At 34.6% G+C, this 18468-nt stretch overlaps 1 protein-coding gene across 6 annotated transcripts in view; it reads left to right on the top strand.

Annotated features, from left to right (window-relative positions):
* Positions 1-18468, top strand: part of LOC136837154 (lysine-specific demethylase 2A-like) — a 255225-nt gene that overhangs the window by 110537 nt on the left and 126220 nt on the right. For all 6 annotated transcript variants that reach the window (XM_067101814.1, XM_067101812.1, XM_067101816.1 and 3 more), the window contains exons 7-8: positions 17518-17633; positions 18207-18383. In XM_067101814.1, the coding sequence (XP_066957915.1) occupies positions 17518-17633; positions 18207-18383 (293 nt within the window). The remainder of the gene's footprint in view (positions 1-17517; positions 17634-18206; positions 18384-18468) is intronic.

The raw sequence follows: 18468 nt of genomic DNA, 5'->3' as shown, positions 1-18468 counted from the left end.
TATATATATATATATATATATATATATATATATATATATATATATATATATATATATATATATATATATATATATATATATATATATATATATATATATATATATATATATATATATATATATATATATATATATATATATATATATATATATATATATATATATATATATATATATATATATATATATATATATATATATATATATATATATATATATATATATATATATATATATAATATATATATATATATATATATATATATATATATATATATATATATATATATATATATATATATATATATATATATCATCCATTTATCATCATCATCATCAGGTGCCATATCCCCAAGGACGTCGGCAATCATGGCTCGCCACTCCTCTCTATTTCTGGCTCTCTGCAGCAACTGAGCTGCAGACATTCTTCCTCCAGTCATTCTCACCAATCCATCCATATATTTTTGTCTAGGTCTTCCTCTTGGCCGACTTCCATTGATTTTACCAGTGAGAGAGAGATGTTCTAGTTCTTGTCTTCTCACTATGTGACCCACAAACTGCATTTGTCTACCTCTCACTGAAGCCAAAAGTTCTCTCTCAATGCCTACTCTCTCTAATACCTGCTCATTAGTTTTCCTTTCTGTCCATGATATTTTCAGCATCCTTCTCCAAAACCACATTTCTGCAGCCTGTAACCTCTCCTCATCTGCCTTCCTCAAGGTCCAAGTTTCACAGCCATACAACAATACAGACCAAACAAGACATTTCACAAATCTTCTCCTAAGATTCATCGATATTTTTGAGATGGGGACTAATCTCTTTATCTTACCAAATGCATCTTTTGCCATGGATATTCTCTTCCTGATCTCTTTTTGCATTTTCCATCACTTGTGACAGTGCATCCTAAATAATTAAAACTATCGGTTTGTTTAACTGTTTCAGCATTAATTTTATATCTGTTCTTGGGGATTTCATCTTTGGAGATAACCATAACTTCTGTTTTCTTAATATTTATTGACAGACCTCTTTCTCTGCTTGACTGGTGTAAAGTACTGACTAAAGCTTGAAGTTTATCATGAGAGTCTGCAACAAGTGCTGTATCATCAGCATATCTGATATTATTAATATTGACTCCTCCAACCTTAATTCCTTCCATATCTCTGAGATCTCTCATTATCATTTCACTATATAAATTGAAGAGATCAGGTGATAACACACAACCCTGTCTTACACCTCTCTTGATGTGCCGAGTCTCTGATTCGTCATTTTCTACTTTCACTGATGCCTCATGATTCCAATATAAATTCTTTATCAATCTTAGATCTTTCCCATCGATATTTATCTGTTCCAATATCCTTATAAGGTCTACATGTCTAACCCGATCAAAAGCCTTTTCATAGTCAACAAAACAAATATATAGATCTTTTTCACTTCTATTGCTCTCTCCATCAACATTCTCAAAATAAAAATTGCATTTCTTGTCCCTTTATCTCTCATAAAACCACACTGTTCATTGCCAATCTCTGGGAGTATCTTATTTCTTATTCTATTCAAAACAATCCTTAATATTATTTTTGTGATCTGACTCATGATACTGATAGTCCGGTGTTTATTGCACTCAAGTGTTCCTGGTATTTTTGGCATTGTGATAAATGTTGATTTGTACATCTGTGTTGCAGGCTCTCCATCTTCATATATTCCTTCCACTATTTCCGTTAATATATCAATGATGTATTCTCCCAGAGCTACCAACATCTCTGCTGCTATTCCATCATCACCTGTTGCTTTATCGCTTTTCATTTGTTTTAAAGATTTTCTCTATCTCTGATCTGATTATACTTGGTCCTTCTCCGTTGTCATTGAAGTCTAGATGTTCTATTCTATCATCATCAAACAATTCTCCAATATATTCCGTCCATCTTTCCAATATTTCTTTTGACTCCATTACTATGGTTCCATCCGCTTTTTTGATACCAGTGCTGATACTTCTCTTCTTTTTAAAAGTAATTTCTTTCACCTTATCATACTTTCTCCGTTCATCCCTTTTATCCAAATCTTCTACCTCCTCACAAATCTCATCCATCCATTTCTCCTTTGCCCTTGTGCATTCCCTCTTAATAGTTCTATCCAGAGCTCTATATCTATCTTCATTTTTACCCTTCTGTAGCCTTCTTTCATCCATCATTATCAAGATATCTTCTGTCATCCATTCTCTCCGAGCTCTCCTTTCTGTTGATGGTATTATTTCATTACCTTCTCTTATTGCATTCTCCAAATTTTGCCACTTTTGCTGAGGATGTTGGAGCACTGGGCCTTCCTCCTTAAGCTGGTCATATCTATTTCTTACAATTTTATTATATTGGTTCTTCATTTCCTCTGTTTTCAATAATTTCAGTTGCCTCTTTGATTTAGGTGTACTCTTCCTCTGATTTTTCAACTTCACCATCACTGTTGCTACAACTGGTACATGGTCACTATTACAACCGGCTCCCGGGCAGGTTTTCACTTGCTTGACAGAGTTCCTAAATCTTTTATTGATGGTTAGAAAGTCTATTTGGTTTCTAACTCTGTCACCAGGGCTTTTCCATGTCCAGAGATGTCTTGGGTGGTGCTTAAACCAGGTGTTTGATATAATCTTTTCTCTCTCTAAGCACCAGTCTACAAATCTGTTTCCTCTCTCATTTCTTTTACCTAATCCAAAAGGCCCAACAATATCCGCTGTTCTTCCTTGTCCCACCTTCGCATTGAGGTCACCAATAACCATAATTACTTCATGCTCTTTGCACTGCTCTCTTGCCTGATTTAACTCTAGATAAAATTGATCAACATCCTCTTCATCATGTTCAGATGTAGGTGCATATACTTGTATTATGCATATATTGAATGGTGTGGCTTTTATACGCACCAACAAAATCCTGTCAGATACAGCCCAATAGCCTATCAAACATGGTTTCACAGATTTGTCTAGAATCACACCAACACCTCTCTCAGCACTCTGGAAAAGTATATGAAGGTTCCTCCTGTTGAAGTTGGAGAACACCCCACTCCTGGCCATCTAACCTCACTAAGCCCTAATACTTGTAGCTTCATTCTTTCCATTTCTCTCTCTACATTCATTTTCTTTCCAGCCTGATATAATGTTCTAACATTCCAAGTAGCTATCCTTATTTTCCTTGTTTTCTGTTGTCTTTGGGTTGTTATTACATTTCTTTCTTTTCTTTTGGGGCAGTAGCTTGATGACGGTCAAATGCCACCTGCACCACATGACTAGTTTGACTGGGCTCTATAGACAACCACATCATCCATTCTGACATAGTTCCCACTAACGCACGTTCATCTGTAATCTTCTTTGTGATTATAAGCCATGATTATTCTTGGAGGTTATACATGGTGAGGTCCCAGTTCTCTTCCATGCTATGGTTATAAGCCATAGACCTAGCCTTTACCTAAAAAGGTTGACCATACAAGGCAGTAGGGGTTTTAAATTGGGAGTTTTCCTTCTCCTTAGCCTTTAACTAAAAAGTTTATCCACAAGGCAGTGGAGCTGTACCCTCCCAGCAAGGAGGAGGTTATCAGGTACTACACCTTTCCCAAGGGTGACCTGGAGGTAGTTGCAATTCAAGGTAACCTCATTATGTCCTTTAGCAAAAAGCTTTGCAACCGGATACAGTTTAGCCTCATATCCAGGAGGATTACATATATATATATATATATATTATATATATATATATATTATATATATATATATTATATATATATATATATATATATATATATATATATATATATATATATATATATATATATATATATATATATATATATATATATATATATATATATATATATATATATATATATATACATACATACAGGTTGACCATCACTAATCTGGCTGTCATTGGGACCTGGACTTTTCTTAGCCATTTGCGGATTAGCCATTTATTAGGCTAGAATACATGAAACCCAGTAGCTAAGCACCTCATCTTAGAATTAAAATATCCCATAAATCAGTACAAGTTGGTTAATAAAGAAAAGACAATTATCAAATACAGGTAGTGCTCGAGTTATGATAATTCAACTTAAGATATTTGAGTTAAGAACGAAATGGGGTTAGCAATTAATACCGATATTGTAAAATATTTAGAAAATATTTTTAGATTTCAAGACAGGAGGCAGTGAGAGAGACCAACTTATAATAGACCAACTTCTTTTCCTCCTCTTTATTCCATCTGCTAGTTAAAAAAGTAAAAGAGAATGATAAAAGTATATTGTTAGTAACGTTATACTCTTGCGTAAATGTGTACAGCCATACACAATCGAACGGGAAACTGTTGTTTTGCTACTAATCGTATTGGATAACAACTGTTTTGCTTGTATTTCAACCATCGTACGGCCAAACAATTACTGTCGTTATGTTACAAATTACGTTAAGTACTATAGGACTGATATATTTTTTACACTATACCCTTATTTGCTTTGGAGAAAAGATCTGCAAGGAAATATACTGCTTCAGTAACTTAAAGCTGCAAATTGTAGCTGAAGCTGAGAAAACAATGTTCAACCTCAATGACTATAAATTATCGTGCATCAGCAACATGGATGAAACTCGACCGTAAATAAAATTGGAAAGGATGTATTTTAATCAAAACTACTGGGCATGAAAGAATACAAATTACTGTTGTTTTCATGCACAATAAAAGATAAATACGTAAAGAAGGTTTGTATTATGATGAAATCAAGAGAAAATAGCGAATGGAATCTTGATTTTTTTTTTTACACAAAACAAACATGCCCCCAAAACATTAATAAATGACGTTCCCTCGAACGTCATATATTAACAAAAAAATAGCTAAATTAATGTCACAACGAGACATATTTTAGTTATATTTCGACTTAAAAACACTTTGTATAACAAAAAATATCATTGTCCCAAATAAATAATCTATATTCATTTACGCTTACTAGAAGCAAGAAAAGCACTCTGAACTGAGTTAAATGCGGCGAAATAAACAGCGCGTTATCGATTCCCAAAACAAAACATTGATCGCAATTTATAATACAAAAGCAATATGAGAATACAGGCAGTCCCCGGTTTACAACGGGTCCGGCTTATGACGTTCTGAGGTTACGACGCTTTTCAGATATATTCATCAGAAATTATTTCCCAGTTTACGACACGTTCCAGGGTTATGACGCGTCATACACCAATCTGAGGGAAGAAATATGGCTCCAAAATGGCAGAATAATAAAAATTTGGAGGGGGGTTTTTTTATGAAAAACTCAATAAAAATGCAGTTTACATCGTTTTCAATACACCCAGAGCATTAAAAGTCAGGTTTTCTTTGGATTTTTGACAATTTTCGACGATTTTTCGGTTTATGACGATTTTCGGCTTATGACGCGGCGTAAGAACAGAACCCCCGTCGTAAACCGGGGACTGCCTGTATACACAATTGGGTACACTGTAGTAAAGCATAACTTTAAAAGATCCACGAAAAAGATACACATTCGTTATGTTGATGTTTGTATAATACTGTTAATATGCGGATAGAGTTCAGTATAATGTAGGCTAGGCTACCGTATATGTCGCCTATACAATATACCATAACGTATATGTAGCCTATACGATATACCATAACCTAGGCCAAAAGACAATAATAAAGGTAAAAAATGGAACAGCAAAAGCATGCTTGTGTTTACAAACTCCTCCAGTTTGTCGATGCAGCACACAGCGCCACCAAATCGAAGTGGCTGGCGAGCGAGTTAGAGCAGCGACCCGGAAACATTAGAAATTACTCTAGCCGAAATTTGTGCCGGATTACTGATTGTTCCGGACTACTGATTGCCGGATTAGTGATGGTCAACCTGTATGTATATATATATATATATTACAGTAATCCTTCAGGTATCCAAATAATATATATACATGTATATGTGCATATATATATATATATATATATATATATATATATATATATATATATATATATATATATATATATATATATATATATATATATATATATATATATATATATATATATATATATATATATATACATACAGTAATCCTTCAGGTATCCATATATATATATATATATATATATATATATATATATATATATATATATATGTATATAATACAGATACTTCGATCTTACACGATTCGAGTTGCGCGAATTCACACACACAAACTTTTCACTGGAACCTAACTAATGGGCACACGTGATTTTTTCACAGACACGAAATTCTTGAGAGACCCTGCAGAAGTGGGTGTTTAAAGTAATTTACAAGTTTTCGTGCTTTTGTGTGTAAAAAGTGTATGAAAAATACATTTCATTCTTTTATATGTAAAATCTGTATGAAAAATGCATTTCATGCTTTTATGTGTAAAATCTGTATGAAAAGTGCATTTCATGTTTTAATGTGCAAAATCTCTATGAAAAATGCATTTCATGCTTTCATGTGTAAAATCTCTATGAAAAATGCATTTCATGTTTTCATGTGTAAAATCTGTATAGAAAATGTATTATTTTTTATTTTTGTACATGCATAAATATGATGCAGAGGAAATTTCAGCACATTCAGTTAGTGTACTTTTACAAGATGTGATACCTATTTGCAAAGTTACTGCACTTTTCAAAGATGATACCCCTGCAGAAAATGCTTGTTTAATGTTTGAAGTACATTTATAAGATTTCATGCTTTTAACTGTAAAATTGATATGGAAATTTTATATTTATATTTGTATACATAAATATCATACAAGTATTATGTCCATTTGCAAAGTCTTTGTCACAAGGACTTTACATGACCTTGAGATGAGGTGGTTCAGTCGCACTCATTTGATAAAATGAATTGGTTAATGTAATATCAGAGATGTAACTAAGAATTGTATAAGTGTCATTCTTTGAAAATTACTCAGTTCACCTTGGAGAAAAGTGCTGGTGCAATCTGTTTGTGCATGTAATTACAGCACGTTCAGTTGGTGTACTTTTACAAGATGTGATACCCTTAGTTACTGCATTTTTCAAAGATGATACCCCTGTAGAAAGTGTGTAATTTTTAAGTTTTCGTGTTTTTAGGTGTAAAATCAGAATGGAAAATTTGTATTTATATATTTGCGCATAAATACGATACAAAAGTAGTACAGTTACTTTATTACAGTATCTCTCAAACATATTTTTACAACTTATTATTTCTCTGTACGTCATTACCTGTACACTATATAATTTTAAATTGATTGAATTTTACCTGTACTGTACTACCTTCTACGAACATTATGTACATGTTTTCAATATTTTGTGGAATTGTACCTTTGTTGACTGACCCATGACGTTTTGCCTAGTGACGCAAAGAAAACGGCTTTTGCTCTAAGTGACAAAGAAAACAGCATCCCATGAATTAGGGGTAACATTAGTATACGTATGCACCTACTGTAAATGCGCTATTATGAAACTGTGCAGTACTCAATTTTTATGTCAACCATTTACTGTATTCCTTTTTTAAGGGTAATAAGCTAAATTTTGAATAAAATTACACTAACTTTAGTTCATTTAAAAGTTAGCTGAATACTTTGGGAGCATGATTAGGGTCATATTTAGTACTTAAACTCTGGAAATAAACATTTATTAGCATTTTTAAAAGCCATGCCAAACTTAAGTGAAAATTCACCTTGCACGAGGGGCTCTGGAACCTGACCTCATGTAATTTCGAGGTATGACTGTATGCTTTATATGTATATACAGTATATATATAATATACATACACATATGTATATACAGGCAGTCCCCGGTGTACGACGGGTCCGGCTTTACGACGTTTCGAGGTTACGACGCTTTTCAGATATATTCATCAGAAATTAATTCCCGATTATTATTATTACAATGCATGTTCCAGGGTTGTGACGCATCGTACACCAATCTGACGGAAGAAATATGGCTCCAAAACGGCAGAATAATAAAAATTTGGAGTTTTTTTAATGAAAAACTCAATAAAAATTTAGTTTACATTGTTTTCAATACACCCAGACCATTAAAAGTAAGGTTTTCTTAGGATTTTTGACGAATTTCGACGAATTTTCGGTTTATGACGATTTTCGGCTTACGGCGCGGCATAAGAACGGAACCCCCACCGTAAACCAGGGACTGCCTGTATATACTGTATATACATAAATACACAGTAATCCTTCAGGTATCTGAATAATAGAGCCAAGGGTCCATCAGGTAGTGGCAAAATCTGAGTAATGGCAAGTAAAATATCGAGGGGTGTTCAAGGGCAACTCTCTACCCTTCCACACCCAACCACCTCAATACCATGTAACTGTAAACACTCAGTATTCTTATACATAACAACTATCACACTTTAAACCGAAAACTAAATGCAAAAGACAATTATATACCTTTTTCCTCAAATTTGTAACAAAATGTACTGCAAAAATACACTGAAAAAAATGCAACCCCTTCTATTTCTTTCCCTAATAAATAACACAGTTCAATAAACAGGTAGGCTACCTGTGTTTACCATATCGGACTATGGTTTTATGACCATTAATGTATTTTTATACAGGAACTTCCTTATCAGTTGTTACCGTATTATATTACCATACACTAGATAAAAATGTGTGGGCTGTGTATGAACTTCAGAGCTGGGCTAACCATTTGCAAAACTGAGATAAGCTTTTACAGCTTTATTTAAGATAAAGGTAAAAGTAATGAAGCTTATTTTACGTACAGAATCGTTTATACTTTATTATTAAGTTGATATATCATCATTATATGTATAAACAACCCGATCGTCCTGCCATTTGTAATGTTTACACTCAGAATCAGCTGATTGGGCATATTACCAAAAGAATTAGGAAAATAATTTTTTACTTGCAAAAAAAAATGACTGTATTAATGGAATTATTTTATTTTTGTACATAATTGTAAATCGGGTATACAAAGGTAAACTAATATACTTTATGGTAAAGAAAAATTCCTCAAAATAGCAGAACAGCTCCCGATTCGTTTGTTTACTGATGTAAACATTCTCTCTCTCTCTCTCTCTCTCTCTCTCTCTCTCTCTCTCTCTCTCTCTCTCTCTCTCTCTCTCTCTCTCTCTCCAGGAAGTTCACGATGCCATTGAATGAGTGCGTGCATATGCATGTCCATTACTTTTTTTTTTTTTTATTTTTTTTATTTATTTTTTTTGCTTGATTTACTGTACAGTTTTTATTATAAGTTTAGTTGACTCTTAAGCATGATTATCAGACTTATCTTAACAGTACACAAGAGTTGATATTCTCTCTCTCTCTCTCTCTCTCTCTCTCTCTCTCTCTCTCTCTCTCTCTCTCTCTCTCTCTCTCTCTCTCTCTCTCTCTCTCTCATATAAATAATAAACCAAAACTCCAGGAAGTTCACAATGCCATTGAATGAGTGTGTGCATATGTACGTCTTACTTTTTTTTTTTTCTTTCTTGATTTACTGTACAGTTTTTATTATAAGTTTAGTTGACTCTTAAGCATGATTATCAGACTTATCTTAACAGTACACAAGAGAGTATTTTATTGAAGTTGATATTTCTTCTCTAATCACCATAAAAATATTTAAAATATGAATTTCATGTGTAGGCAAGACAAAACCAAACAGTCTGTACCAAGTTCACCAACGGCGTAGAATGTGTGTGTGTATACATACATATGCTCACATGATTGCTTTTATTTTTTGGTCTGTAAAACTAAAATAATGAGAAAATACAGTAAAAATATAAATAGCATACTGTAGCATAAAATATAAACAAAATAGTGTAAGTGTGTGTGTGTTATAAACAATGTAAGAGTTTGTGTTACTGTATTAGGCTTTCATGTAAACATTATCATTATTATTCAGACGATGAAACTTATTCATATGGAACAAGCCCACAGAGGCCATGTACCCAAAATTCTGTATTTCAAAGAATATGGTGTTCACAGGAAGTAAGAGGAGGTAAACTGAGATACATAGAAAGGGGATCCACTTATTAAAAAAAATAAATGAATAAATATATTAAAATGCAAGGAAAGTAGTACTAGGAAAGTAATGCATTGCATCTTTGCTTGAATTTTTGAAGTTTCAGTGGCACTTCTGGAACTGAGAAGTTCAACAGCTGGACATTTACTGCTTATTGGTACTGCTTTTCAGTGAACCTGATTGCTCTTGGCAGGCAAAGGGAATCAGGGATCAAGTGTGAATGTGAAAGATCTCTGTTCAAATACAACTTATGAAAAAGGGACAAATAAAGAGACCATCCGTTGATGGTCCAAGTCGTAACTGCTACTGTTAGGAAACAGAAACCTACCGCCACGATCTGCTCTGTCTAAAAGAGAGAAATCTCTGGCAGAAGCAGACGTCCACACCGGAGAACAGTATTCTAGTAAAGGAAGCACAAATGACTTGAAACAGGTTGCATTGATTTTATCACTTGTAAATATATGAGGTCGTAACGTTATAAATATATGAGCCATTACAAACAATACCTAACTTTCAGGCGGCATTTGCTGAAACTTTACACCTAGAATAGTTAAAGCTTTGGACTCATTCAGCAAAGTTCCATCCATTTGAAGGGGAGGATGGGGTGGGAAATTAAGATCTGCTAATAGATAGTTTTCATTTTACTGGAGTTCAGCCTCATACCCCACTGACTACACCATTCACTAATCTAATCCTTGTCCCGATTGAGGCTGAGGGCAGCTTCATTTCTGTTAAGTGGAGACTTTACTACATCATTGCCATACTGAATCTTGTTTTCCAGGCCAATAACCATATCACTTGTTTACACTAAAAATAACAGTGAACCAAGAACACTACCCTGTGAAACTCCAGACAAAATAGGTCTTGGTTCACTAAAGATCCCGTCCACAGCAACTCGCTGCTGCTTACCTGTAAGGAAATCTTGAAGTAATCGTAAAAACATATCCACCCAGTACAAGAATCTGAAGTTTATAAATAAGTGCCTTGTGATTTATTAAATTGTAATTTTTAAAGTTTCAGTTGCACTTCTGGAACTGAGAAGTTCAACAGCCTGACATTTACTGCTTATTGGTACTTCTTTTCAGCGAATCTGGTTGTTCTTGGCAGGTAAAGGGGATCAGGGATCAAGTGTGAATGTGAAAGATCTCCGTTGAAATACAACCTATGAAAAAATGACAAATAAGAGGTCATTACTAAATTGTAATGGAATGGAATACTGTATAGAGTTTATGCCAAAGACAATCACTGGGACCTGTGAGGTCATTCAGCGCTGGAAAGGGAATTGAGAGTAGATAGGTTTGAAAGGTGTAACAACAGGAAAACCTCACAGTTGCACTATGAAATAATTGTTAGGCGAGGGTGGATAGCAAGCTGGAAGAAGATATGAAGGTACAGTAAAAGAAATGAAAGGGGTTGCAGCTACGGGCCAAAGAGATGCTGCAAGAACCTTTAGTAATGCCTACAGTGCACCCCATAAGGTGCACTGATGGCGCTACCCCCCATGGGAGATTTACTAAATCGAGAGCAGCACTAAAATCTATTCGAATTACTCTGCACTCAAAACCCTTATCAAGGTTTCTTTGCAACTGGCAAGTGAAGTCTAAAAAAGCATTGCAGATACCTAACTGCTTCCTATATATGCATTGACTAAAAGCTAGTATCCCTTAGATTCCACATACTTATATAGTGGCTAAAAATAATTTTTTTTATTTTTTGGCAACTTTGGAGAGCACAGGATGAATAGAGATTGGCCTGCAGTTACTGCAGTCTGGAGATATGCCACTCTTTGGAACTGGCACTCGTCTGCAGATACTACATTGACATAAAAATCTATAGAATCTACTTATCTTGGGATACAACACAGTAGAAGCTTTTTTAAAAACCAAAGGAAAGAAACCAACAGGATCTTCTCCACCCAATCTATCAAGATTATCCAGAATTTTCTTAACATCCTTAGAGTGAAAGGCAAATTTTAAAGAATAGGATCAGGATGACAAGTATCAGGGAGAGGGACATCCTCAGCAGAATGCTTAGCTTCAAAAGTCAGTGAAGCAGTCTAGTCTCTCTCTCTCTCTCTCTCGAAAAGCGCAATTGTATGCTAAAACTCTTACATTCTAGTAATATTCAATCATGTACCTTCATTTTGCAACAAATTGGAAATCTCTAGCACAATATTTCGATTTATGGTGAATTTTGAAAAAAAACTTTTCTTACGCCTCTGCGCTGTAACTCGGCGAAAATTTCAGAAATTCTTTCGTCATTTTGTAAGTAATTTTGCACTGTTCTATATTAGCCGTTACATAAAGTTTTATACATGAAAATGTGCGCAATTTCATGTAGAATACAACAGAAGATAGCTCATGGTTGTAGCTTTTATCAGTTTTGAAATATTTTCACATAAATCACGATAACTGCCAAAATTTCAACCTTGGTCAACTTTAACTCGACCGAAATGGTAAAAAAATGCAGTTGTAAGCTAAAACTCTTACATTCTAGTAATATTCAATTGTTTACCTTCATTTTGCAATAAATTGGAAGTCTCTAGCACAATATTTCAATTTATGGTGAATTTTGAAAAAAACATTTTCCTTACGTCTCTTGCTGTAACTCGGCTGAACATCTCAGAAATTCTTTCTCTCGTTGTCGTAATATTTGCACTGTTTTATATTAGTCGTTACATAAAGTTTTGTATATGAAAATGTGCGCAATTTCATGTACAATACAACAGAAAATAACTCATGGTTGTAGTTTTTATCAGTTTTGAAATATTTTCATATAAATCACAATAAATAGAAAAAATACGACTTTCGGTCAACTTTAACTCGACCGAAATGGTCGAAAACTGCAATTGTAAGCTAAAACACTTACAGTCTAGTAATATTCAATCAATTAGCTTCATTTTTCAACAAACGGGAAGTCTCTAGCACAATATTTTGATTTATGGTGAATTTTTGAAAAAAAATTTTTTACGTCCGCTACGTTATTTAATTCATGCATCACTTTGTGATATTTTTCTGTGTTGCTTTGATCGTTTTACAATTTGTTATATACCAAAATCATCGCAATTTAATGTACAATACAACTAAAAAAAATTAACTCATTAGCTTTAACCGTTGTGCTTACAGCGCAATTTGTATACAATTATGTTTTTTTTTTTCGCTGTCATATATTCCAATATTTATATATGATAATGATATTTTTTTCATTTCTGATGGTTGCATACTAAACTTCAGGCAATGACAAAAAAGGGAGCCAAAAATGAACTCTTAATCTGAAAAACTAAGCGTGCTGTGATTTTTTTAAAAAAACTTTTTTTCCGCTTCGGCGCTAACTCACCGAACGCCGCCAGCATACGGGAGACGTTTTTGTAAATAGAGGTTTGGTGTTTAAGGGTTAATACTGTACATATCCTTTAATGAAATATCAATTAATTCCATAAACTAGGTGCAGGTGATGCAATTGCACAAGAGCTGAAATACCATCTTGTATGTCTCACTGGCCTTTACAAGAGGGAGAGGTCCCATCTTAGAAATCTTGAGAAAGAACAGTGTCACAGTGAAGAACCAGATGTATATCCACTGGTTCTATCAGAGCTGGATAATAATTATATTGAAACCAGCTTAAGTTCAGATGGTCCTCCCATATTTCCTCTTACAGACATATCCCAATTATACCAGCAGTGCTTAGAACATTTGGGCATTGCCTCACCCACTGCAGATAAAACAAGATTGAAGGACAAATTGTTAGCAGAAATCCCTGAATTAGAAGCACACAGGAAAGGAAGAAGTGTGCTACTTGTCTTGCAGAAAGTTGTAGCTTTAGCCCTGTCTCAGATATCTGACTACTCAGATATACTTGTGATTGCTAAAGCAGCAAAGATACTGAGGAAGCATATTCTGGATCATCACTCAAGGTTTGACGGCACCTTTGGTGAAGGATGCATCAATGATGCCATACCTCAAAGTCTGCTCCAGTTCACTAATACAGTCGAATATGGAGCAGACATAAGTCACAGCTAAGGTTTGACCCATCAAAGTCAGACCTGGCTATTGCTCAGCACCTGCAGTACAACTGCTTCTCAAACAGGAAGGAAGGAGCAAGTGTACATTGGCACTCAAAGGATAGGGAAACTCCTTTTTCATAGTTCATGGGCATGGCTATCTATACCAAAATCGGGAAGAGAAACCTGGTAGAAATGCTTCATGGTCATGGCATGAGTATTTCTAAGACAGGGTGCTGGAGATATCAGCCTGACTGGGAGATGCCACTGTCACCAAGTATGTGGAAGAGGGTGTAGTCTGTCCACCAGTTTTGAGAAAAGTTAAGTATACCTTAGTTTAACCAGACCACTGAGCTGATTAACAGCTCTCCTAGGGCTGGCCTGAAGGAATTAGATTTATTTTATGTGGCTAAGAACCAATTGGTTATCTAGCAACAGGACCTACAGCTTATTGTGGAATCCAAACCACATTATAACGAGAAATGAATTTCTATTGCCAGAAATAAATTCCTCTAATTCTTCATAGCCCGGTTGGAGAATCGAACGCTGGACCAGCAGAGTGCTAGCTGAGAACAGTACCCACCCATCCAATGAGCAACTACCAGTTTAGAGAAAGGGGTTGCTTACCACTGCGGTCATGGACAACATTGATCACAACCCTTCAGCAACTATGGCTACTAACTCTTTTCATGGGACCAGCATTTCAGTATTCCAGCACCCTGCCAAAGACACTGGGGAAAAGAGCGTCAACCAGTACAGTTTGGGCCAGAGAGGGTAAAATCTGTACCTGAGCTACCTGACTCCTTCACAAATATCCCCCCTGCTTCTTCGAGTCCAAAAATGCTACAGGCTTGGGCTTACGTGCACAGCTTTCTGTAGCTGCAAATGTGAGGTTTAACTATATGTTACAAATGATGCTTCAGATAATCTGAATGAGAATTTCGTCACACTGGAGGGTGACACCATGCATCTGTAAATTCTTGTGTTCATTTAAGGCTTAAAAAAAAGACATTTGAGACAGTGTGCGAACATAGATAAGATACTTTATCATACTCCATTATAGTCTTGTGCTTGTATACTTTTCAGTAGCATTATGGGGTCCCTTTCCAAGATGCAATATTGATAATAGCCCAATAGAAATGCTAGAAACAGATTCTCTAGCCTTATAAATATAGGCATAGATAAAAAATTTCTTGTCTTATCTTTCGTAGTTGCAGAATTATCAAGCAAAATGTTTCATGGCAGCCATTTTGTATGCCATCTTTATCAAATGGTAAATATAGTAGTAGGAGCTCAGGTGATATCTTCAATTAACTCTTCTACCCAGGAAGACAATATCTGAATAATGATTGATGCATTTATTTCAACAATGATTTACTCAAAGTGTCAGAAATCGAAACTAGTGGCCATATTGAAATTTTGTGTGGACATCCAGATTTTTCAAGAGGGGGTTGAAATGAGCACTTGTACCAAATTTCATGCTTGTATCACAAGCTGAAATATTTTTCTAATTTGCTGTATTATGACTGATTAGTTCATTACTAAGATACTCTAAAATAGAATGTATAGGGACTTCAGTAAAAAGAGAACAAACATCAGAACAAATGAATCTATCAATGGAGCAAAAAGTTATTTTGTTTAATTTTTCAACTAAATCTAGACAATTATATATTTGAGAATCAGAGATAGCTCCAAGTAGTGGGGACAAGAGCTTGGTAATATATTTAAAGTTTATATGATATTGAGCCAACGGTACTGATAATAGGCCAAGTAGGATTATGTTCTGTGTGTGTTTTTACTACTCCTTACAAGTAAGGTAACGAGGGAAATTTTACTGACAACTGACCTATTAATTCTTTTTTTATCTTTAATGACTTGATCAATGGGATTTTTTGTTAGTTTTTTGTAAGTTGTATCATCATCCAATAGGGCTTGCATATGTGATATGTAGTCAGCTAAAATTACAGTACTATGCGACTTATCCTCTATTGTCTTTTAAGATCGGTCAAACTTTTCTTATAGTGAGCAGGGAAATTACTTTCATGCCTAACATTGGCAGCTCCATAAACAATACATTTAATTATGTCAACATGATTTTGAGGAAGAGCAGTAATCTGACTGTTGGATACCCATGTATGTAACAGATCAGAGGCTTAGGTCTCCTTCCTTTCAATTCTCTTATTCAGGGTGTGTGAACCTCCAGTCGGTTCAGGATTCTCTTACCTCCCACCAAGAGTGAGTTTATCCTAATGTTAAGACCCAAGTTTGTTCTGCATATGAGCCAGTGGCAAATTCAAATTACAGGCAGTCCCCAGTTAACTGCCTGTAATTTGTATTTTTCATAGCTAACAAACCTGTGGTGTTAACATTTACTGCCCACTTCTAGCCACCCTCTTTCAGTTAACAGTAGGCTGGAAGAAAACTGAAACTTTACAGGGTTGAGATCAGGTTGCTAGCCACTTCCCATCTGATCTCCGTGACGGATTCCAGATGCCACCAATTCTTTGCATAAACAATCCCTGTTTTTATTTATACTGGTTTCCAGCTGACACCAGAAGATTTATCCTAATGTTAAGACTGCAGGTTTGTTAGCTATGAAAAATGCAAATTAATTTAAATATGTTATTTTGCCTTATACTCTCAGGACATCATTTCTAACCACCTAACATCACCCTGAATTTAAAAAAAATATATACAAAAATTACCACACACGGTGTCAACTCATAAACGAACATAAAAAGTAACATCCTTAAGTATAGCTAAGAAAAATAACAAAAAAGGGCAAACTGGTACATTTTTGTTCAACAGAAAGGTTGTGGCTATATCATTTTCAAATTTAAAGTGTAAATAGAACCTGTTCTGGGCATTATTTTCTGACATAGAACATATTCCTAGGATTCTCAATTTCAGAGTTATCGTTTAAAAGATGCACCTCCACTGGGCCGTGCATCCCCATTGGGCCCTTGAACCTTTGTGTTACATCCCTTGTTTTGAGGTACACCACACACAAAGAAGCATTGTCAGTGTTAAATGTGAATACTGTACTGTACAATATTGGTGGTGAACAAAAAGTATGCTAAGGGTCACTACTACAATTATCAAAAAGCACTGTTTTTTTTATTTCTCCATTTTACCAAATTTTTCATAACCAATGGATACAGGAACCACATTTGTGTTATATTTTGATGTATACTCTCATAATCTTATGTTTTCATTTTTTCCTGGTTTTACGCTTATTTTGTATTTTCCCACCTTTTCGTAATTTTTTTAGACAGAATGGCTTACTTCCAAGTGAAATAATGTCCAGTTCTAAAAACAGGATGCTTGAAGATGTTATAAAAAATATTTTGATTAAAAGAGAGCATTTTCAATATTTGGTGCTAAAATTGCACAGCTAGGAATTTGTCAAAAAAGTTCCATAGTGAAAGGGTAAGAAAAACTGTTTAATTTCCATAAAGTTTAATAAATACATTTTACTTTGTCTTACTGTATAATAGTATCTATAATAATTTTAAATTTTAGGTTGGATACATGCTGTTTACACTCCAGAAGATTCCTTGGTTTTTGGAGGGAATTTTCTTCATAGCTTTGGCATAGAAAAACAGCTTCGAGTTGCTCAAGTGGAGGATGCTACACACGTTAGTATATAATGACCTTTTCTGTTAGATTAGCCGTAGAGAATATTGTTTGTGGTTATTTGAGAAAGAGTACAAATAGAAGCCAATTGAAAACTTCTCATATCCTTGATTGTAACAACAATGTTGCACTAGTTTTCATCTGAGTTGTCTCACCCTCTCAACACACGTAGACCCATCTGCATACAAATTCAGATAAAGCCAAATTAGCATACTTAAATTGTTTGAGCTCTCCTGGGTGAGCAGTGGTAATGAGAACACTTTAAGATTTGAATATCTTTTTGCACACTGGTGAACTATGGGATTTCATCCACTCTTTGCAGAATGAAATGCACATACCCATTAACATTTATAAAAAATTTGTGTAGTAGAGCAACTGGCAAGTAAAAGGTTATTGTATTTGTGAACCTTGTGCTCTCTCTTGTATGTGCTTCTCTTTGTAGTTTTGGCTTTGTCCTCTGTAGGGGACTAAATCCTTTATTTACATTGCGCACATGTGCTTTGTCATTACAAATATTTTACTGTTTAGAGTTACGATATATTAAAGCTAGAATTTTAAAAATATGCTCTTTGCAGGTGCCACAAAAGTTCAGATATCCATTCTTCACAGAAATGTTGTGGTATGTATTAGAAAGGTATGTCCATGTACTTCTAGGAAGAACTCATTTGAGCCTCCCACCAGATGAAGAGGAAAAATATAAGAAATACTTGTCATCTAAAGCCAAAGCCAATAATAATAACCAATTAAAAGAGGTGAGAACATAGGATACGAACTTCCAGTTACATGTAATATCAGTACTTGTTTCATCACAGTCAATGAGTTCTATAGTTATTTGAT

The sequence above is a fragment of the Macrobrachium rosenbergii genome, chromosome 58 (assembly GCF_040412425.1).
Source record: "Macrobrachium rosenbergii isolate ZJJX-2024 chromosome 58, ASM4041242v1, whole genome shotgun sequence".
NCBI classification, from domain to species: Eukaryota; Metazoa; Arthropoda; class Malacostraca; order Decapoda; family Palaemonidae; genus Macrobrachium; species Macrobrachium rosenbergii.
The sequence above is the reverse complement of the archived record's forward strand: the minus strand, read 5'-3'. Positions and strand labels throughout refer to the sequence as shown.